Source organism: Pristiophorus japonicus, unplaced genomic scaffold (assembly GCF_044704955.1).
Source record: "Pristiophorus japonicus isolate sPriJap1 unplaced genomic scaffold, sPriJap1.hap1 HAP1_SCAFFOLD_654, whole genome shotgun sequence".
Taxonomy (NCBI): Eukaryota; Metazoa; Chordata; class Chondrichthyes; family Pristiophoridae; genus Pristiophorus; species Pristiophorus japonicus.
The window spans coordinates 66,942-90,626 of NW_027254566.1; the positions used below are offsets into that span (position 1 = coordinate 66,942).

Below are 23,685 nucleotides of genomic sequence, written 5' to 3' on the forward strand. Positions count from 1 at the left end.
TGTATCTGTTTTGCAGGGGGATGACCACAGGGGACCCCTGCACTACCTTCCTTGCACTACTCTTCCTGCTGGTCTTCCATTCCCTATCTGGCTGTGTACCCTTCTCTTTCGGTAAGACCAACTCGCTATACGTGCTACTCACGTCATTCTCAGCATCGTGGATGCTCCAGAGTGAATCCACCCTCAGCTCCAACTCCGCAACGCGGACCGTCAGGAGCTCGAGGCGGATACATTTCCCGCACACGTAGTCGTCAGGGACACCGGAAGTGTCCCCGAGTTCCCACATGGTACAGGAGGAGCATAACACCCGACCGAGCTCTCCTGCCATGACTTAACCCTTAGATACACTTAAATTGGCAACAACAATGTCAAAAGTTACTGACTAATATAAAAAGAAAAAGAAAAACTACCCACCAATCACCAGCCAATCACTTACCCCCTAGGCTGTGACGTCACCTTTCTGTTTCTTTCTACTTATTTTTTGCCTTCTCCCTGTAGCTGCACAAGTACGCCTCACCAACGAACTCCCGACGCCTCTCGCGGCCTTTTATAGGCCTCTGCTGATCCCCGGACTCACGCCTCACCAACGAACTCCCGACGCCTCTCGCGGCCTTTTATAGGCCTCCGACCCCGGACTCACGCCTCACCAACGAACTCCCGACGCCTCTCGCGGCCTTTTATAGGCCTCCGACCCTGGACTCACGCCTCACCAACGAACTCCCGACGCCTCTCACGGCTTTTTATAGGCCTCCGACCCCGGACTCACGCCTCACCAACGAACTCCACCAACGAAGGTTCACCAGACTGATTCCCGGGTTGACAGGGCTGACATATGAGGAGAGACTGGATCGACTGGGCCTGTATTCACTGGAGTTTAGAAGGATGAGAGGGGATCTCATAGAAACATATAAAATTCTGACAGGACTGGATAGGTTAGATTCAGGAAGAATGTTCCCGATGTTGGGGGAAGTCTAGAACCAGGGGACGCAGTCTAAGGATAAGGGGTAAGCCATTTAGGACTGAGACGAGGACAAACTTCTTCACTCAGAGTTGTTAACCTGTGGAATTCCCTACTGCAGAGTTGTTGATGCCAGTGCTAGCCATGATCTTATTGAATGGTGGTGCAGGCTCGAAGGGCCTACTCCTGCACCTATTTTCTCTGTTCCAATAAGCTTTCAACTCCTTCAACTCCCACGTTCACACCCTTGCCCTCATGGTCTAATGACTCCCTATCTCTAATCTCCTTCAGCCCTACAACTCTCCAAAAACTCTGAGTTCGTCCAATTTTGACCCTGTGCATCCAGATTTCCTTCGCCCCGCCACTGATGGCCGGGCCAACAGACCCCAATTCGCCCCTCCATTGGTGGCCGGGCCTTCAGAAGCCCCTTCACTGGTGATCAGGCCTTCAGCTGCCTTGGCCTGAAGCTCTGGAATTCCCTCCCTGAATCTCTCCGCCTCGCTACCCCTTTCTCCTCCTTTAAGACTCTCTTTAAAACCTACCTCTTTGACCAAGCTTTTGGTCACCTGTCCCAATATCTCCTTGTATGGCTCCTGTGTCTTGGGACATTTAATATAGAATCTTACAGCACAGAAGGAGGCCATTTGGTTCATCATCCCTATGCAGGTTCTTTTGAAAGAGCTGTCAAATTTAGTCCCACACCCCAGCTTTTACCCCATAACCCTGCAAATTTGTCCTCCAAGTACATGTCTAATTGCATTTTGAAAGTTTCTATGGAATCTGCTTCAATCACTCTTTCAGGTGGTGCATTCTCTATGTGACAACATTATCACTTCCCCTCTAGTTTTACCAATTATTTTAAATCTACGACCTCTGGCTACTGACCCACTTGCCAGAGGAAACAGTTTTTCTTCTATCTACTCTATCAAAACATCTCATTATTTTGAATACCTTGATTAGGTCTCCCCTTAACCATCTATGCTCCAAGGAGAATTTGGGTGTAACATTTGCAATCCTCCAGTCCGCTGGGACCACTCCAATATCCAAGGAGGATTGAAATATTGTGGTCAAGCAGCTGCTATCTCCATCCTTGCTTCTCTCAGCAACCTCGGATGCATCACATCTTGACCAGGTGACTGGTTACTTTGAGTGATAGCAACCTACATAGTACCGCCTTTCCATCTATTTCTATCCTATCCAATAGCTCTACTCTCTCCTCCTCTACTGCGACATTAACTTCATCCCCTTTTGTGAAGTCAGATGCATAGTATTCATTCAGTGCCTCAGTTGTGGCCTCTGTCTCCATATGAAGATTTCCTTCTTTGTCCCGAATTGACTACAACATTCCTTTAACTATCCTTTTACTTTGTATAAGTTAACACAATATTTTTGGGTTCCCCTTTCTCATGTTCTCCCTTTGCCCTTCTTGTATCCTCTCTCAATTTCCCCCTGCACTCTTCTGTAGCTGACTATTTGTCATCAACCTCCTTTTTCTGTTTAATTTAACCTCTATTTCCTTGGTCATCCAGGGAGCTTGTTTATGCCAGGTCTCTGTTGTAGCCACTATACCATAACACCATATGACAACTTGTTCCTGCAGCTCATCAACCTTATTTGTAACACTCCTCGCATTAACACACGTGCATTCCCATAAACATTGTTTGCTTGCTTTGTTTTTCACCCCAATATGCCTGCTCTTTCCACACTATTCTTTATTCTGTTGCTATTTGTCCCTCCTAGTTTTCTATGCAGCGCGTCCCTCCTCTCTGCTGCTGTGTCTTGATGCCCCTACCCCTGGCAAATTATTTTAAACTCTCCCGTCCAGTGCTAGTTAACCTCCCCACAAAGACACTGATTCTAGCCCTGTTCAGGTGCAACCCGTCCGGCTTATACAGGTCCCTCCGGTCTTTCGGATGAGACGTTAAACCGAGGCCCCATGTGCTCTCTCAGATGGATGTAAAAGATCCAATGACACTATTTTGAAGAGCAGGGGAGTTATCAATAAGCTGCATTTCTCACATTACAACAGTGACTGCACCCCAAAAATACTTAATTTGCTGTAAAGCGCTTTGAGACATCCGGTGGTCGTGAAAGGCGCTATATAAATGTAAGTCTTTCTTTCTCCTGTCCCAGAACTTATCCCAATGCCACAGGAATCTGAAGCCCTCCCTTCTTGCACACTATTTCTCCAGTCACGCATTCACCTGCACGTGGCACTGGGAGCAATCTTGACATTTTGAAGCCCTGTGCTTCAAACTTTTTCCTAGTTGCTGAAACTCTGCCTGAAGGACCTCAACCCTTCTCCTACATTTGTCATTGGCTCCCACATAAACCATGACTTTTGCCTGTTCCCCTTCCAGAATGTCCTGTACCCAGTGATATCCTACATTAAAGGCACTATACAAATGCCGTTGTTATTGATTTCCTGCTAGTCTCCCAGTCTCCCAAAACAGTTAAGCTGCAACTATCTTGGTTCCTTTAATTCACACCTGCAGAGCAGCATCAGTAAACTGCTTTCGGCACAGCATGCAAAAACAGCAACACTTCTAAAGTGATTCAGTGACGGTGAAGCCACTTGGTATGTCATCAGGATATGAACGGTGCTAGAATGAACTTTCTTCACATGCGTTTTTCCTGAGCCCAGCAGCAGACCCAAGGTGGGTAGTCAAGCTTGCCACCAGAATGGGTTCAACAACATGAGCACCAGGAGGCGGGGCCGGGATCCCAAATGCCTCGACATTTGAACACAGACAGACTTGCATTTATTTTGCGCCTTTCATGACCTCAGGACATTAAAAGCACTTTACAGCCAATAATGCACTTTTGAAATGTTGTCACAGGTTAACAAGGCCATAGAAAAAGCAAACCAAGCACTGGGGTTTATTTCTAGAGGGACAGAATTGAAAATTAGTGAAGTTATACTAAACCTGTATCGACCCTTGGTTAGACCACACTTGGAGTGCTGAGTAGAATTTTGGTTGCCATATTCTAAAAAAGGATATAGAGGCATTGGAGTGGGTGCAGAGAAGATTTACAAGGATGATACCAGAAATGCGACGGTATACCCATCAGGAAAGAATGAACAGGAGGCTGGGTCTTTTATTTTCCTCGGAAGGCTGAGGGGTGACCTAATAAATAGAGGTCTTTAAAATAATGAAAGGCTTTGATAAGAGTAGATACAGAGTGTTTCCACTTGTGGGGAAGAGCACAACTAGAGGCCATCAATATAAGATAGTCACCAAGAAATCAAATAGAGAATTCAGAAGAAGCTTCTTTATCCAGTTGTGAATGTGGAACTCGCTACCACAGTGGTTGAAGCGAATAGTATAGATGCATTTAAAGGGATGCTAGACAAGCACAGCGGGGAGAAGGGAATAGAGGGTTTTGCTGATAGATTTAGATGAGGAAAGACGGGGGAAGGCTCAAGTAGACTAATTGGGCCGAATGTCCTATGTAATGTAGGAAACATGGCAGCCAATTTGCACACAGTAAGGTCCCACAAACAGCATAGATAATGATCAAATAATCTGTTCTGGTGATGCAGGTTGAGGAATAAGTAGTGGCCAGGACACTGGAGAACTCCCCTGCTCATCTTTGATTCCTCCCCCCACCCCACCCAGAGAGGGCAGACGAGTCCTCGGTTCAACGTCTTGTCCGAAAGACAACATCAACAGTGCAACACTCCCTTAGTATGGCACTGGAGTCAGCCTGGGTTTTGTGCTCAAGTCTCTTGAACCCATGACCTGTGACTCAGCAGCAAGAGTGCTACCAACTGAGCCAGTGGACACAATCCAATTCCCGGCGTTTAACAAATCAGTCCGGCTCGCTAATCCACCAAATACGGTGACTACAATTGTGCACCATTGTAGGAAAATAGGTTTCAGTATAAATACCTGGACATAGAAACATAGAAAATAGGTGCAGGAGTAGGCCATTCGGCCCTTCGAGTCTGCACCACCATTCAATAAGATCATGGCTGATCACTCTCCTCAGTACCCCTATCCTGCTTTCTCTCCATACCCCTTGATCCCTTTAGCTGTAAGGGCCATATCGAACTCTCTCTTGAATATATCTAATGAACTGGCATCAACAACTCTCTGCGGTAGAGAATTCCACACGCTAACAATTCTGAGTGAAGAAGTTTCTCCTCATCTCAGTCCTAAATGGCTTACCCCTTATCCTTAAGACTGTGACCCCTGGTTCAGGACTTCCTGAATATCGGGAACATTCTTCCTGCCTCTAACCTGTCCAATCCAGTCAAAATGTTATGTTTCTATGAGGTCCCCTCTCATTCTTCTAAACTCCAGTGAATATAGGCCCAGTCGATCCAGTCTCTCCTCATATGTCAGTCCTGCCATCTCGGGAATCAGTCTGGTGAACCTTTGCTGCACTCCCTCAATAGCAAAAACATCTTTCCTCAGATTCCTCAAAACTGAACACAATATTCCAGATGGGGCCTCACCAAGGTCCTGTACAACTGCAGTAAGACCTCCCTGCTCCTATACTCAAAACCCCTAGCTATGAAGGCCAACATACCATTTGCCTTCTTAACCGCCTACTGTACCTGCATGCCAACTTTCAATGACTGATGTACCATGACATCCAGGTCTCGTTGCACCTCCCCTTTTCTTAATCTGTCACCATTTAGATAATATTCTGCCTTCCTGTTTTTGCCACCAAAGTGGATAACCTCACATTTATCCACATTATACTGCATCTGCCATGCATTTGCCCACTCACCGAACCTGTCCAAGTCACCCTGCAGCCTCTTAGCATCCTCCTCGCAGCTCACACCGCCACCCAGCTTAGTGTCATCTGCAAACGTGGAGATATTACACTCAATTCCTTCATCTAAATCATTGATATATATTGTAAATAGCTGGGGTCCCAGCACTGAACCCTGCGGCACCCCACTGGTCACTGCCTGCCATTCGGAAAAGGACCCGTTTATCCCGACTCTCTGCTTCCTGTCTGCCAACCAGTTCTCTATCCACGTCAATACACTACCCCCAATACCATGTGGTTTAATTCTGCACACCAATCTCTTGTGTGGGACCTTGTCAAAAGCCTTTTAAAAGTCCAAATACACCACATCCGCTGTTTTTCCCTTGTCCACTCTACTAGTTACATCCTCAAAAAATTCTAGATTTGTCAAGCATGATTTCCCTTTCATAAATCCATGCTGACTTGGATCGATCCTGTCACTGCTTTCCAAATGCACTATTTCATCTTTAATAATTGATTCCAACATTTTCCCCACTACTGATGTGAGGCTAACCGGTCTATAATTACACGTTTTCTCTCTCCCTCCTTTTTTAAAAAGTGGTGTTACATTAGCTACCCTCCAGTTCATAGGAACTGATCCAAAGTCGATAGACTCTTGGAAAATGATCACAAATGCATCCACTATTTCTAGGGCCACTTCCTTAAGTACTCTGGGATGCAGACAATCAGGCCCCAGGGATTTATCGGCCTTCAATCCCATCAGTTTCCCTAACACCATTTCCTGACTAATAAGGATTTCCTTCAGTTCATCCTTCTCGCGAGACCCTCGGTCCCCTAGTATTTCCGGAAAGTTCTGTGTGTTTTACTTCGTGAAGACAGATCCAAAGTATTTGTTCAACTGGTCTGCCATTTCTTTGTTCCCCATTATAAATTCACCTGATTCTGACTGCATGACCTAAGTTTGTCTTCATTAATCTTTTTCTCTTCACATATCTATAGTAGCTTTTGCAGTCAGCTTTTATGTTCCCAGCAAGCTTCCTCTCATACTCTATTTTCCTCCTCCTAATTAAACCCTTTGTCCTCTGCTGCTGAATTATAAAATTCTCCCAGTCCTCAGGTTTGCTGCTTTTTCTGGCCAATTTATATGCCTCTTCCTTGGATTTAACACTATCCTTAATTTCCCTTATTAGCCATGGTTGAACCACCTTCCCCGTTTTATTTTTTAGCTCCAGACAGGGATGTACAATTATTGAAGTTCATCCATGTGATCTTTAAATGTCTGCCATTGCCTATCCACCATCAACCCTTTAAGTATCATTCGCCAGTCTATTTTAGCCAATTCACATCTCATACCATCGAAGTTACCTTTCCTTAAGTTCAGGTCCCTAGTCTCTGAATTAACTGTGTCACTCTCCATCTTAAGAAAGAATTCTATCATATTATGGTCACTCTTCCCCAAGGGGCCTCGCACAACAAGATTGCTAATTAGTTCTTTCTCATTACACATCACCCAGTCGAGGATGGCCAGCCCTCTAGTTGATTCCTCGACATAATTGGTCTAGAAAACCATCCCTAATACACTCCAGGAAATCCTCCTCCACCATATTGCTACCAGTTTGGTTAGCCCAATCTATATGTAGATTAAAATCGCCCATGATAACTGCTGTACTTGTATTGCATGCATCCCTAATTTCTTGTTTGATGCTGTCCCCAACCTCACTATTACTGTTTGGTGGTCTGTACACAACTCCCATTAGCGATTTCTGCCCTTTGGTATTCCGCAACTCTACCCATACAGATTCCACATCATCCAGGCTAAAGTCCCTCCTTACTATTGCGTCAATTTCCTCTTTACACAGCAACACAACCCCACCTCCCTTTCCTTTCTGTCTATCCTTCCTCAATGTTGAATACCCCTGGATGTTGAGTTCCCAGCCTTGGTCACCCTGGAGCCATGTCTCCGTAATCCCAATTATATCATATTCGTGTCCGCAAGTTTTCCAATGTCTGGTGTAAACAAGTAGCCGCACAAACACAGCTTCATGTTACCTCTCAATCCCAGGGAATGAAGTCAAATTTCAACCTGAGCAACTCAATACAATTGGTGCAAAACACAGCACCATGATCACACACAAGTTCAGAAAGAAAGGCAACACATCCACTGAATGCTCTGGTCAGCTCTGCTCGATTATTAAACACCTGGCCGTATTAGTGTGCTCAAGTATGCAGTCACTCAGTAACTCTCCACCCCCAGCACCCTGTGTTACTGATTGTATCTCTACTGATATTAATCCAGCTCCCTCACTGTCACTCAGTAACCCCTCCCCCAGCACCCTGTGTTACTGACTATCTCTACTGATGTTAGTAGTCACTTATTAAACAAAAAATTTGAATAGGGTCCAAATCCTAAGATTCCCTTGAAATGCGTTTGTTTAACTGGTGAACATTTAATTTCCTACTTGGCCGGAGTTGTGATGTGGTATTTTTAAATAGTACAAACTTAATGTACTGCCAGCCCAGTCCTTATTTAAACACTCATTTTACTCTCCCAGGTACAGAGTCTCCTTTTGAAACCTGTTGCGTTCATCTCATGGTCACTTACCTTTATCTCATGAGAACATCGTCAGAATCTCTGGCCACATAATGCTACCCCGGGTCAAGGGCCAATGCTAGCTCCATTAAACACATGCACACTCTGACCCCTTTCTTCTTTCCAGACACCATCCCATCTCCCCCAATCCATGGAGATTTAACATTACAAGCCAAGCAGTATTTGGCTGCCCTTTGCTGAAATTGGAGGGATCGATATCTTTTACTCAGCCAGTGTGGAGTTTGAAAACTGGAAGCTGGTACCAGAATGATACCAGAGGTTAAAGGGTTAAATTTTGGGGGACAGTTTGCATAAACTTGACTTGTATTCCCTTGAGTATAGGAGATTGAGGGGTGATCTGATCAGAGATGTTTAAAATGTTAAAAAGATAGGGAAAATAGGGAGAAACTGTTTCCACTGTCGGTAACCAGAGAACACAGATTTAAAGTAATTGGCAAAAGAACCAGAGAAGTAATTATATATATTTTTAAATGTAAAGAGTAATGAAGATTCAATAGTTACTTTCAGTAGGGAATTGGATAAATACTTGAAAAGGAAAAATTTGTTGGGCTATAGGGAAAGAGGAGAGTAAGGAATCGCTCCTTCAAGGAGCAGGCACGGGCACAATGGGTTAAATGGCCTCCTTCTGTGCTGTACGATTCTATGGTAGATAGAGAAATGATCTCCTTTAGTGCTGGAATCAAGAACGAAGGGATATGATCTAAAAATTAGAGCTAGGCCATTCAGGATGGAAATCCAGAAACTATTTTCCACACAAAGGGTCGTAGAAATATTGAACTCTCTCCCCCAAAAGGCTGTGGATACTGTGACAATTGGATCTATAGCAGCCTCCCCATATAATTTCCAAGCCCCGCTATCGCACATTCACAACACAGATGGCCAGTCTCCCTCTGCAGGATAAGTCTGTTCCAGGTTACATACTCCACGACAGGCAGAGCCAGGACAGCAGAGATAGCTGATCGCAGCTGGGCAGAGGTGGGGCATTACAATTGCTTACAGCTCCAGCAGTGTCAGCCATAGCAGCACAGCACTACTGGAGGGAGTGCTACACTGTCAGAGGTGCCATTAAACCGAGGCCATCTGCCCTCCGAGGTGGACGTAAAAGATCCCATGGCATTATTTGAAGAGCAGTGCCCTGGCCAATATTTATCCCTCAATGAACATCACTGAAACATTATGTGGTCATTATCGCACTGCTGTTTGAGTGACCTTGCTGTGCGCAAATTGGCCGTCACATTGCTTACATTACAACGATGACTGCACTTCAAAACAAAAAGTATTTACTTGGCTATAAAGCACTTTGGGACACCCTTAGGTCGTGAAAAGTGCGATAAAAATGCTTTTTTTTTTTAAAAATGTGCCTAGATTGGCAAGTGTCTCACAGCTGGTTTATTAGCAGGTTTGCTGCAGCTAGGTAACACACCACCTCGTTCAAGAGGAGGACAAAGAAGGAATTCCAATGGCAATGGCAGGCAGGGTATGTAGGATGGTGTGTCAGTAGAGATAGCAAAGCCAGCTATAACTTCCAGGTAAATCCCGACTTCCAGCGCTCCATCTTCTGTAGTCGGATTCCGAACCTCTCCCAACTTCATTATACCCCACCATGACTGCCTGCTCAACCAAAGGCTCTAGTCATGACTCTCCCCATATCTACTTTCCTCTCCCCATCATACCTTTGACTAAAATAAAACTTTTCACCAACAGTTAATATCTTTTGTTCAATCCCCCCTAAACCAAATTAGTCAAAGGTTGGGCAATGGACGTGGAAACAGACCGAACACCCCACAATGGGTTGTCTCAACTGTGGAAGGTCTGACCCAAGCGAGAAGCCCCTCTGCTAATTGTACACACTGAGGGTAGCTTTATTTTCAGGAGTGTCCTGGAGTCACAACAGAAAGTTGTGGTAGTTGCTTCTCATTCTTCAGCAATGTGGCTAAAACCAGCTACTGCTACAAGGATGACCTGATTATTTACTGCCCATAAACACACTGATAATGTTTCAGCAACTCCTAAACTAGATCAAGTTGGCAACAGTAATGTGTGCAGCTGTATACAACACATATGAACACAGTGCACTCAAGAGCTCCTGTAGCCCTTTTGCCCAATAAATCTACAGTTACTACCACATTGTATTCAGGACTTGGGCATCGAACCAAACATCAAAGTATAGAATCTGAAGAATTCAAAATTATTCTGCTCAGCATTTCACAAACTCCGAGGCTGACAACACAACAACTAGCATTTATATAGCACTTTTATGTAAGAAAACGTCCCGAGGCGCTTCACAGATGTGCGGTCGGAAAAAAAAAAGACACCGAGCTAAAGGATAGGTGACTAAAAGCTTGAGCAAAGAGGTTTTAAGAAGGACCTTAAAAGGAGGAGAGGTGGACAGACAGGGAAGTTTAAGGAGGGAATTCCAGAGATTGGGGTCTAGTGAGCTAATGCGTATTTCGTTTGACGGTTGTAAGGCAGGAGGTGGTTAGAGATAGGAAGAAGTCATGAAGGGATTTGAAAACAAGGATGAGAATTTTAAATTTGAGGTACTGCTAGATAGGGAGCCAATATAGGTCAGCAAGTACATGGGGTGATGGGTGAATGGGACTGGGTGCAAGGCTGCATTCACATTCAGCCTGAGACAGTGCCAGGAAGGCGGACGGAATCGGTGAGCAGGGAACGTTGTTTGTGGTGGAGACAACATCTGTGATCTTCCCAATGATTAAGCCTCTACATTCTACTACAAGGCAAACCATCACACCTTCCCCATGGCTTGGCAGTAAATGTATCATACAGACCAGGTGAGTCTCGGGCTACATTCATGGACTATCCTGATGTCAGCTGGGAAACTGCTCCTGGTCACATTGCTGCTGGAGTGAGCGTGTGTATCGAGTGAGGACAGATGTCTTTGATCTTCCCAAAGATTAATTGGAGGAAATTGCAGCTCATCCAGGACTGGATGTTGGGCAGTCCGACATTGCAGAGGGATCATGAGAGGTGACCACAAACAGCATTCCCAACCTACCGAATCCATCAGCTTCCTGGCACTGTCTCAGGCTGAACGTCAATGCAACCTTGCACCCAGTCCCATTCACCCATTCCCCCCTGTACTCACTGACCTACATTGGTTCTCTGTCCAGCAATGCCTCAAATTTAAGAGTTCAGCTGCGATTCCTTCTATGATTAAACAACCCATCTAACTTGCAGTCTAGGCTCACACATGAAGTATGGCTACTTAAGAAAGATTCCCCCCCTACCTCCAGCTCATTCCAGCACAAATCCACCCCTTCAGAAAAGGTATAAGACAATTTATAAAGGTCGCACAAAATAGATAAAATGCAGCAGCACAGACAGAACAGAACAGCGGTTATATTCAAGATCCGGTATTGCCCTAGTTTTACAGAAAATCCAAGATGCAATCAAATACTGATGGTCAGCATCAGCAATGGTTCAGTGGCAGCACTCTCTCACTTTGAGTCAGAGGGGTCAAGTCCCACTCCAGAGACTGGAGCACAAAATCTAGGCTGACACTCCAGTGCAGTACTGAGGGAGTGCTGCACTGTCAGAGGTGCTGTTTTTTGGATGAAACATTAAACAGAGGCCTTGTCTACCCGCTCAGCGGGACGCAAAAGATCCCACGGCACTATTCAAGGAAGAGCAGGGGAATTATCCCTGGTGTCCTGGCCAACATATAGCCCTCAACCAACATTGTTGGCTGCCGCATTTCCTACACTACATCAGTAACTACGCCTCAAAATTATTTCATTGGCTATAAAGCATTATGGGACATCCTGAGATTGTGAAAGCCGCTATATAAATCTAAGTCTTACCTCTCTAACAGCAAGCAACAACCCTCAATCATCTCTTCACCGTGACTATAATGAACCACTTCTGTAGTATCAAGAAATTTGCTTTTGTACGTGGAGTTAAGTTATCCTCTGTTCTCTGGAGAATAGCCAGTCGGAATGAGCCGCAGTCAGTAAGGTGCAGGGCACTGAGCACACAGGAGTGATACTCTACCCCCACGGTCACACCTTTAGGGGTTTCCTTGTACCCCTGACCCTCGGGTGGCCATTACACAACTGGTACCAGGCTGTTGCACATGGAAGAATCGGAGCGTGTTCCGACACAGCCCTCCAGTTACTCTTACCGCCGCAAGTAGGCACTGAAAGATTAAACAGAAACTACAGCATAGAACCTAGCCATTCGGCCCAATTGCTCTATGTCGCTGTTGATGCTCTCCACAAGCCTCCTCCCACCCTACTTTGTCAAACCCTACCAGCATATGCTATTCCTTTCTCCCTTGTGTTTCCCTAGCCTCCTCTTGAATGGATCTGTTATTCATCTTAATTACTCCTTGTGGTAGCCAGTTCCACATTCTGACCACTCTCTGGGTAAGCAAGTTTCTCTTAATTCCCCATTGGAGTTATTAGTGACTATCTTATATTTATGGCTCCGACCATGACATGCAAATGCCTAAATGTCTACTAAATGCTTATCTTGCCTCGGTCGTCACTTCCTTACCTGTTTTCATCTCCAGCTCGTGGAGACAGTTTATCCGGCTGGAGGGTAAAGTCCTCCCAACCACGTCCCTGTTGAGCGATGGATGGAGCATTCTGCAAAGGTCATAGCCAGTCATGCCCATGCACTGCACGGTTGCTGTATCGCCCACGTAGCAAAGGGAGCCCCCACACGGAGCGTGTGAGAAGGGGATACCTGAGGGCACGGCGCTCTGCGAAATGAGGAGGCTCCCTTCGTCGTCGGGTGGGGTGCAGCAGGAGAAAGTGGCCGAGCACATGGGACAGCCTTGAGGAGAATTGCATCCAATGGGCAGCAACTCGCTTCGATCGTAGTGTAGGTAGAGATCGTCCACCGGGGAAGCGAGGCAGACTTCAGGAGACAGAAGCTCGTAGTGGTCCGGACCAGACACTAATTTGTCCAACAAAGTCAACGTCGAGTGCGACTGGAACGGAGCCGTAGGTTGGGTAAACTCAGCACCGGAAGGGGTGCTGTCCTCCACCGCCTGGTACTTGGGCTGAATCATGGCTTGGCCTTCCATGAGCATCGACAGCCGATGGAGATAACCATTGGCATTGTCAGCATACGGGTAGGGAAGGTCCTCGGTAATGGGCAGCCTGTTTGAGCACTGCCCTGAGTCAGCAGATATCTCCTTCCGCCGCCCTTCGCCACCCCCCGAGCCGGAGTCCGGGCGGAGCTTGGCCGCGATGTCGCTCCTGGGGTCCCTCCTCTTGGCCCGCGGGCAGCGCCGCCCAGTTAGCGGGTGTGGGTAGGGCAGCTGCGTCCCTCCGGGCACCTTGTTGGGTTTGGCCTCGCCGTCCGCCCGGCTGCGCCGCCTGGTCGAGCCATCCCTAGCGTTGCTCAGCTTGAGGAAGGCGGCAGCGTTGAGGCTGGCCATGCGCTTCTTGGCCGGCAGCTCGGCTGTCCTGCTCTCCCAGCCACGCCCGGCCGGAGCCGGGTCGCTCTCGGTGTGGACGAAGACGTCGCCATCTGATGAGCCGCCTGAGCTGCCCGTCCGCCTTTTGGCCGGGTGCCCGGTCTTTCCCTCGGGCCGTCTCTCGGTGCACTCCATACTGCAGCCGGGTCCTCTCCGGCACCGCCGGCTGGATGGCGGGCAGTCCTCGCGCTCCAGCAGCAGATTGTTGACTGCCTCCGCGTTCAGGCTGGCCAGCCTTCGCGGGCGAGGCTCAGCCACGTGCCGCGCCACGACCGCCATCTTGGCGTTCTCTTTGCCAGTGTCTTCGCTTCGCTCTGCCTCGGGTGCCTCCGCTCGAAGCCGGTCCTGGTTCCCCTGGTAACCCCATTGTTCCGCGGCAGCCTGCGCGGGACTCGCTCCATCGACTGAAGTCCCTTCCAGCTCCTTGGCAACCCCCGAGGAAGAGAAGTCACCCGGCTGCCCGTGAATGCGTTTCCGGAGTGGGTAGGTCTTGCGGTGCTTGGGAAGATACTCCTGTTTGCTCTCAGCATCAGCCACCCTCCCTTCATAGTCCCTGCTGCCTCCGACCTCGTTCTGCCCCAGCATCATCTTCCCCATGGTTGTGCTGCTTAACCTGGTCACGTTACAATCAGTGCAGTTCATGTCATACGACATCAAGAGGCAGGACATTTCATAATTGCACCTGTAAACACAAGAGCCAAACAGAAGCTTTAATCATTTGACAGACTCGCATTCGTCAAGTGTAAATCCCCCCCACAATACCATCAAGGCAAAATAGAGCACAGGTTTGAATCATTGCTCTCCTCCTTCCCCAGTCCTATGGGCTTCCTCCCCTCCAATCCCATGAGCTTGCGTTTCCCCTTTCCCAATCCGTGCGCTCCCACTCTCAGGTAAGCCTTCGTGAAGGGATGCTGAAGTGAGGCCAGGCATTCCAAGTAAAGAGGGAATCACCCCTCAAGAGTTCCTGGATACGCCTGTATGGCTCCCTCAGCGATGCCACTGGGCAAGACCTGGGAGAGATACTATGTAAACAGTTTGTTTTTTGAAGGATATGTTTAATACATACAGCGAAAGTCACTTGCAGAGACCAGCAATTCAAAGCAACCACTTCACATTAGTGCCCATCATTCTTTGTAAAACATAGCACTGGCACACACCAAGCCCAGCTGGAGCCAAGCACAGCCCTTAAACAAACTAGTTTCCCTGCATGATCATATTGCCTTGGATCATGAGAAGACGAGACAATCATGATCGTCTCCACAGCCTTGACTGAAGGGCTGAGTTCACCCTCGCCATTGCCAGAATGGATGACGCTCGGAGAGACAGACACAATTAAACTCACAGCTGATTGACGCTGTCAGGAGCAGCTGACTGCGAGAGGAGTACCCCTGCTTGTCTGACAGTGCTGACGCATGCTAGTGGAACTTGGGAATGTGGGAATGTGAGCAAGAAAGAACTGGTGCTTGACTGGAAATATTTCAACACTCCTCAAACCCCCAACTCAAAGCAAAACAGGGTTAGCTAGTATTTTTGTTAATTCATGCTTGGAACGTGGCCTTTACTAGCAAAGCCTGCATTTATTGCCCATCCCTGGTTGATATAAACAAATATAGCTGAGTGGCTTGCTAGTCCACTACAGAGGGCAGTCAAGAGTCAACTGATGCGGGACTGGAGTCACATATAGGTCAGACTGGGGAAAGGGCGGTAGGCTCACTTCCCTAAAAAACAGTTGGGTTTTTAAATGGCAGTCCGTCAACTTCATGGTCACTTTTACTGACATCAGCACTTTGTTGCCAGATTTTTAAAACAAAATCAACTGCCCTGGTGTAATATGAACATGCGCTCTCTGCTAACCAGGCCTCTGGATGACAAATCCAGTAACATAGTCACTATACTATCAAGCAGTTAAGCTTGTAATGGATCTGAGACACTTCAACAAGTCCCACATTTAAGGGGGGGGCGGGGGAAGAAAGGGGGGGGCGGAGGAAGAAAGGGGGGGGCGGAGGAAGAAAGGGGGGGGCGGAGGAAGAAAGGGGGGGGCGGAGGAAGAAAGGGGGGGGCGGAGGAAGAAAGGGGGGGGCGGAGGAAGAAAGGGGGGGCGGAGGAAGAAAGGGGGGGGGCGGAGGAAGAAAGGGGGGGCGGAGGAAGAAAGGGGGGGCGGAGGAAGAAAGGGGGGGCGGAGGAAGAAAGGGGGGGCGGAGGAAGAAAGGGGGGGCGGAGGAAGAAAGGGGGGGCGGAGGAAGAAAGGGGGGGCGGAGGAAGAAAGGGGGGGCGGAGGAAGAAAGGGGGGGCGGAGGAAGAAAGGGGGGGCGGAGGAAGAAAGGGGGGGCGGAGGAAGAAAGGGGGGGGCGGAGGAAGAAAGGGGGGGCGGAGGAAGAAAGGGGGGGCGGAGGAAGAAAGGGGGGGCGGAGGAAGAAAGGGGGGGCGGAGGAAGAAAGGGGGGGCGGAGGAAGAAAGGGGGGGCGGAGGAAGAAAGGGGGGGCGGAGGAAGAAAGGGGGGGCGGAGGAAGAAAGGGGGGGCGGAGGAAGAAAGGGGGGGCGGAGGAAGAAAGGGGGGGCGGAGGAAGAAAGGGGGGGCGGAGGAAGAAAGGGGGGGCGGAGGAAGAAAGGGGGGGCGGAGGAAGAAAGGGGGGGCGGAGGAAGAAAGGGGGGGCGGAGGAAGAAAGGGGGGGCGGAGGAAGAAAGGGGGGGCGGAGGAAGAAAGGGGGGGCGGAGGAAGAAAGGGGGGGCGGAGGAAGAAAGGGGGGGCGGAGGAAGAAAGGGGGGGCGGAGGAAGAAAGGGGGGGCGGAGGAAGAAAGGGGGGGCGGAGGAAGAAAGGGGGGGCGGAGGAAGAAAGGGGGGGCGGAGGAAGAAAGGGGGGGCGGAGGAAGAAAGGGGGGGCGGAGGAAGAAAGGGGGGGCGGAGGAAGAAAGGGGGGGCGGAGGAAGAAAGGGGGGGCGGAGGAAGAAAGGGGGGGCGGAGGAAGAAAGGGGGGGCGGAGGAAGAAAGGGGGGGCGGAGGAAGAAAGGGGGGGCGGAGGAAGAAAGGGGGGGCGGAGGAAGAAAGGGGGGGCGGAGGAAGAAAGGGGGGGCGGAGGAAGAAAGGGGGGGCGGAGGAAGAAAGGGGGGGCGGAGGAAGAAAGGGGGGGCGGAGGAAGAAAGGGGGGGCGGAGGAAGAAAGGGGGGGCGGAGGAAGAAAGGGGGGGCGGAGGAAGAAAGGGGGGGCGGAGGAAGAAAGGGGGGGCGGAGGAAGAAAGGGGGGGCGGAGGAAGAAAGGGGGGGCGGAGGAAGAAAGGGGGGGCGGAGGAAGAAAGGGGGGGCGGAGGAAGAAAGGGGGGGCGGAGGAAGAAAGGGGGGGCGGAGGAAGAAAGGGGGGGCGGAGGAAGAAAGGGGGGGCGGAGGAAGAAAGGGGGGGCGGAGGAAGAAAGGGGGGGCGGAGGAAGAAAGGGGGGGCGGAGGAAGAAAGGGGGGGCGGAGGAAGAAAGGGGGGGCGGAGGAAGAAAGGGGGGGCGGAGGAAGAAAGGGGGGGCGGAGGAAGAAAGGGGGGGCGGAGGAAGAAAGGGGGGGCGGAGGAAGAAAGGGGGGGCGGAGGAAGAAAGGGGGGGCGGAGGAAGAAAGGGGGGGCGGAGGAAGAAAGGGGGGGCGGAGGAAGAAAGGGGGGGCGGAGGAAGAAAGGGGGGGCGGAGGAAGAAAGGGGGGGCGGAGGAAGAAAGGGGGGGCGGAGGAAGAAAGGGGGGGCGGAGGAAGAAAGGGGGGGCGGAGGAAGAAAGGGGGGGCGGAGGAAGAAAGGGGGGGCGGAGGAAGAAAGGGGGGGCGGAGGAAGAAAGGGGGGGCGGAGGAAGAAAGGGGGGGCGGAGGAAGAAAGGGGGGGCGGAGGAAGAAAGGGGGGGCGGAGGAAGAAAGGGGGGGCGGAGGAAGAAAGGGGGGGCGGAGGAAGAAAGGGGGGGCGGAGGAAGAAAGGGGGGGCGGAGGAAGAAAGGGGGGGCGGAGGAAGAAAGGGGGGGCGGAGGAAGAAAGGGGGGGCGGAGGAAGAAAGGGGGGGCGGAGGAAGAAAGGGGGGGCGGAGGAAGAAAGGGGGGGCGGAGGAAGAAAGGGGGGGCGGAGGAAGAAAGGGGGGGCGGAGGAAGAAAGGGGGGGCGGAGGAAGAAAGGGGGGGCGGAGGAAGAAAGGGGGGGCGGAGGAAGAAAGGGGGGGCGGAGGAAGAAAGGGGGGGCGGAGGAAGAAAGGGGGGGCGGAGGAAGAAAGGGGGGGCGGAGGAAGAAAGGGGGGGCGGAGGAAGAAAGGGGGGGCGGAGGAAGAAAGGGGGGGCGGAGGAAGAAAGGGGGGGCGGAGGAAGAAAGGGGGGGCGGAGGAAGAAAGGGGGGGCGGAGGAAGAAAGGGGGGGCGGAGGAAGAAAGGGGGGGCGGAGGAAGAAAGGGGCAGCGGAGGAAGAAAGGGGGGGCGGAGGAAGAAGGGGGGGCGGGAGTGCAAGTGTAGTAGTGAATGGACAGCTCCTGCTAAAAGTTCAAACTTACTGGCACCGGGGACAGACTGCAACATCCCCTCTCTCCAGCAAAGGTCGTTATGGAGCTCAACCACAGACTCTCAGAATTTATTTAAAAATCATGAAGCGAGCTAAAGTGATCGCCATCAATCCCCACAGAATCTGTGATCTAGATGGTGCTTGCCTGGGGCTCGAAGTGAACTCTCGGGGAAACACATGGAAGTAACAGATGATTACATATCACCTGGAGTCATTATAAACCAACAGAAACATTTAGCGATGGAAAGTTCTGATAAAATGCAGCAAAACTTTGGACATTCCTTGCAGAGAGGAAGTAAGCTGCAGTGGTGCTATGAGACCGTGATAATTTCCCACAACTGGCTTGGTGTCGATTGCTGGGGAACAGTTTCACAGAAACAGCAACCGACCAACTCTCGGCACATTCTCCAGCTGAGGGCTTTAATTTTCGGTTTCCCAACATGTCAAGATTAAAGTGACCTAGGACTTTGCGAGCTCTGCACCATGGGAAGAGGTGATCTAATTGAGTTATTTAAGAGGATTAAAAGACTCAATAGGGTGTAGAGAAACTACTTCCTCTGGTGGGAGAGTCTAGAATAAGGGGACATAACCTTAAAATTAGAGCTGGGCTGTTCAGGGGTGATGTCAGGAAGCACTTCCTCACACAAAGGGTAACGGAAATCTGGAACTCTCCCTCCCCACCCCCAAAATAAACTGCGGCGGCTGGGACTCAATTGAAAGTTTCAAAACAGGGATTGATATTTTTTCTAGGCAAGGATATTAAGGGTTACACAAACAAGGCAGGTAGATGGAGTTAAAACGCACATCACCATGATCTGACTGAATGGTAGAACAGGCTCGAAAGGCTGAATGGCCTACTCCCGTTCCTATGTAGAAATTGAAAGTCATGCCCGCTTCATGATGAATGCACATCGCATCAGCAACCACTTAAGGTTCCCGCTGAGGCCAGACTGCAAGATGTCACTGGCAGAGGCATGCAATACTTGAGACATTTATTTTGATTTGTTGGTTGGGGGGGGGGTGGTTAGAAGAGAAAGGCGGAACAGATGTCGAGCAATGCCACTCAAACAGGCACAGTAACCCAGACACTGCCGTCTGGTTCCAACTCTCCTGCCAGTGGAAAGTTTCTCTGTATTTACTCTATCAAAAGCCCTTTGTGATTTTGAACACATCGATTAAATTTTCCCTTCACTTTCTCTGCTCCAAGGAGAACAATCCCAGCTTCTCTTATATTTCCACGTAACTGAAGTCCTTCATCCTTGATGCTATCACTCTGGTTAATTTACTCGGCTCACTTTCCAAGGCCTTGACCTGCTTCCTAAAGTGGGGAGCCCAGAAGTGAACACAATACTCCAGCTGAGGCCGAACCAGTGTTTTGTAAAGATGTATCCAATCTTAGCTTCACTGAGAACTGCACGGAGACCAATTCAAATCCTGGCATGACAACAACCTGATTTTGATGATATACGCAGTTGCAGATCTTAGGAAATTTACTGTGGGAATTTCAGCACACAGAATTGTTTAAAAAAAACACTAGTACTCTCCAGTCTGACTAATAAGGTTGGTAAAATAATCCCGGAAGTGTAACATTTCTCTATAGGACGATGAAGTAATCAATACGCTCGCCCGAGTCAGAATGCTCAAATCCCACTCGAGAAACTTGAGCCACATAATCCAGATTGACACTCAGTACCATACTGATGGAGTGCTGCACTGTCAGAGGTGCCATCTTTCAGATGAGGCTTTAAACCGAGGCCCCATCTGCTCTCGCAGATAGATAGAAAAGATCCTATTGCGAAGAGGAGCAGGGGAGTTCTTCCTGGTGTCCTGACCAACATCACTAAAATCAGGTTATTTGGTCATTATCACTCAGTTGTCCATACGCAAGTTGGCTGCCACGTTTCCCACATTACAACAGTAAAGCACTTTGTGACAATGTCGTAAAAGGCACTACATAAATACGTGTCTGTCTTTCCTTTGGTAGGATCCCCAGAAATGCCCCTGCACCCACTTCCCATCACACACAATGTCCTGGGGCTGCTGTTGTTGCTGCTCTTCTGGGTACTGGGGCCCAGAAGCTTTTTCCGATAGAAAATAAAAAAAACTTATATTCTTGCAGCACAGAAAGAGGCCATTCGGCCCATCATACCTGTGCCAGCTTAAGAGTTATCCAAATAATCCTACCATCCTGCTTTTCCCATAGCCCTGCAAATTTTTCCCCTTTAAATATTAATCCAATTCGCTTTTGAAAGTTACTACTGAATCTGCTTCCACAATCCTCAGGCAGTGCATTCCAGATAAAGCAGCAATATTCAAGGGCTCTGCTAACCATTTGCAAGGAGAGTAATTTTGCTGTTTAAGCTCCTATGGGCTTTTAAAATGAGCACCATGTAAATTACATAGAATTTTACCACACAGAAACAGGACACTCAGTCCAACAGGTGTGTCCCAGTGCTTATATGCCCCACATAAGCCACCTCCCGTCATCGAACCCAGTCAGCATATCCTTCTATTACTTTCTCCCTCATGTACTTACTAGCTTTCCTTTAAATGAATTAAGTCAGAATTAAATGCATTAAATTGCTCTTCAGAGTCCCTGAATTATATGCCTCAGGCTCCCAAAGACCAGTGCAAAGTTTTGATACTTGAACAATCATTTCCCCCGTCTACAGTGTAAATTCACCACTCTCATGCACAAAGCTCGGAGAATCAGCGCTGCAATAATGTAGCCCTCTGACTAGCGCTCCGCTCAAATTGAGCGACTCCCACCTGGAGCAAAGGGGGTGGATGGGGGGGGGGGGGGGGTTAAATATCTCTCGGCATGCTCTCCCTATTAATGCACTACAAATTCTAACAATCCTTTAAATTGCCAAATTAATGTCAATTAAAGTAAAATTCTGGCACGCTGTCTGTGCCCACAGTCCAAGCTTGTTAACTACAGTCGAATGTCGTCAGCAATTGGTTTGGCATAGATTCAAAGGCCCAGAGGTGAGAGAACACTGTTCCAACCCACTAAACGCACCGAGTATCCTTGGCTCCTGTACAACATTTTGTAAAGCAAACCAACTGAAAACTAACCAACTTGCATAGAATTCTCATCACAGAAACAGGCCATTCGGCCCAACTGGTCTAGATCTGTGTTTATGCTCCACACGAGCCCCCTCCCACCCTACTTCACCTCACCGCACCGCATCAACATATCCTTCTATTCCTTTCACCGGCATGTATTTATCGAGCTTCCCCTTAAATGCATCTGTGCTCTTCGCCTCAACCACTATGTGGTAGCAAGTTCCACATTCTCTCCAGGTAACGAAGTTTCTCATGAAGTTCCGATTGTATTTATTGATGACCAAAGTCAGAGCATGTGGAGTCAGGGAACAAGTAGCAGAATGGACAGCAAGCTGGCTACAAAACAGAAAAAATAACAGTAGTTATTCAGATTGGGAAATAGTGGGAATGGTGCTCCACAAGGATCAGTGCTGGGACCACTGTTATTTATCATTTACATAAACGATTTGGACTCAGGAATCAGAAGCACAATTCCAAAATTTGCAGCTGACACCAATTGTGGGGGGGGGGGGGGGGGCGCGTGTAGTTAATACAGAGAAGCGCTGCAACAAAGCACAGGAAGACATTAATACACTTGCCAGAAAGGGCATGTAATTGGCAAATGAACTTTAATATGGATAATTGCAAGGTAGTACATTTTAGTAAATAGGAGGCCACATACTCCTTGGAAAATAAGTGTCTCAATGGAGTAAAGGATCAGAGGGATCTGGGGGTTCAGATACACAAATTACTAAAAGTAGCGACGCAGATTAATAAGGCCATAAAAAAAGCTAACAAGGCACTGGGGTTCATTTCTAGAGGGATAGAATTGAAAAGCAGAGAAGTTATGTTAAAACTTGTATAGAATGTTGGTTAGACAACACTTGGGAGTATGAAGAACAGTTCTGGTCTCCATATTATAAAAAGGATATAGAATACTGGAGGTGGTCAAGATAGATTTACAAGAATGATACTACACCTGAGAGGTTACACCTATCAGGAAACATTGAGCAAGCTGGGGTTCTTTATTCTAGAAAAAGAGAAGACTGAGGGGCGAGGTCTTCAATATTATGAAAGGATTTGATAGGATGTAGAGAAGATGTTTCCACTTGCGAGCGAGACCAGACTAGGGGCATAAATAAATCCAATAGGGAATTCAGGAGAAACTTCTTTACCCAGAGTGTTTAGAATGTGGAACAAGCTACCACAGGGAGTAGTTGAGGCAAATAGCATAGATGCATTTAAAGGTAAGCAGATGGGGGATGAAAGGAACGGAAGCATATGTTGATGGGGTTAGATGAAATGGAGTAGGAGGCTGGTATGGAGCATAAACACTGCATGGACCTGTTGGACCGAATGGCCTATCTCTGTGCTGTAAATACTTTGTAATTTTATATTTATAACTTGTCAACTCATCATAATAGTCAACACCTTATGGCAATGATATAGAAAAGTAGTAAATAGCAACTGCAGAGTTCCACAACAATTAACTCTTACCTTGTTGATTAAATGGATAATGCTGTACTGTTACATAGTAACTAGCTGATTAGTTAACTCTATACAGTTGAGTAACTCTTACACTAAATCGGAAACTGACAGTTGAACAGCAACTCCACAGTTCTATGGTAGACAAACCCAGCTGTTCATTATTTATCCAAAACTGAGACAACCAATTAGCCGAATTCAGAATTCGACAATAACTAAATTAAAATCTAGCTCTGCAAATCCAGTAGGACTACACATTTGCCAGGGGGCTCTCTAGAGACCCATGCTCTCAATTTAAGCGTCAGTGAAGACAGGCATGGAGCACATTACTGTAAACCTCTGCTGTGTATTTGCATCACTGTAGTTCAAACTGGAGTGCCCAGACCCAGACCTAATGAGGTTATCAAGAGAACTACAACTTCCATCCCTATCCTTTAAAGATCAGAGTCAAAATCGTCAGCGGCTTGCTTTTATATAATGGCTTTAATGTAGGAAAGCGTCGCCAGGCGCTTCACAGAAGTGTTCTCAAATAACATGACATTGAGCCACATAAAATAGGTCAAGTGACCAAAAGCTTGGGTCAGAGGTAGGTTTTAAGAAAGGTCTTAAAAGAGGAGAGAGCGATAGAGAGACGGAGCAGTTTAGGAAGGAAATTAATTTTAGCCACCAATGGTGGATTGAAGGAAATCATGGATGCAGAAGAGGCCAGAATTATAGGAGCACAGAGATCTTAGGAGTGTTGTAAGGGGTGGGGTTTACAGAGATCGGGAGGGGAAGGCCCATGGAGGAATTTGAATACAAAGATGAGAACCTTTTTGGGCATCGTCAGGCCAGGAGCCAATGTAGGCCAGTGAGCACAGCAGTGATGGGTGAAAGGGACTTGGTGCAAGTTAGGATACGGGCAGCAG

The 23,685-nt window shown here is 48.5% G+C and overlaps 1 protein-coding gene across 4 annotated transcripts in view; it reads right to left on the reverse strand.

Moving 5' to 3' along the window:
• The window catches only part of LOC139255871 (bromo adjacent homology domain-containing 1 protein-like), a 102,807-nt gene that overhangs the window by 56,280 nt on the left and 22,842 nt on the right, over nucleotides 1–23,685 (reverse strand). For 3 of the 4 annotated variants that reach the window (XM_070874043.1, XM_070874042.1, XM_070874041.1), the window contains one exon: nucleotides 12,813–14,425. In XM_070874043.1, coding sequence (XP_070730144.1) covers nucleotides 12,813–14,412 — 1,600 coding nt within the window. In that variant the 5' untranslated portion in view covers nucleotides 14,413–14,425. Of the gene's footprint in view, nucleotides 1–12,812; nucleotides 14,426–14,809; nucleotides 14,831–23,685 lie in introns of those variants that run through there. The other variant, XM_070874044.1, reaches the window with a different exon arrangement.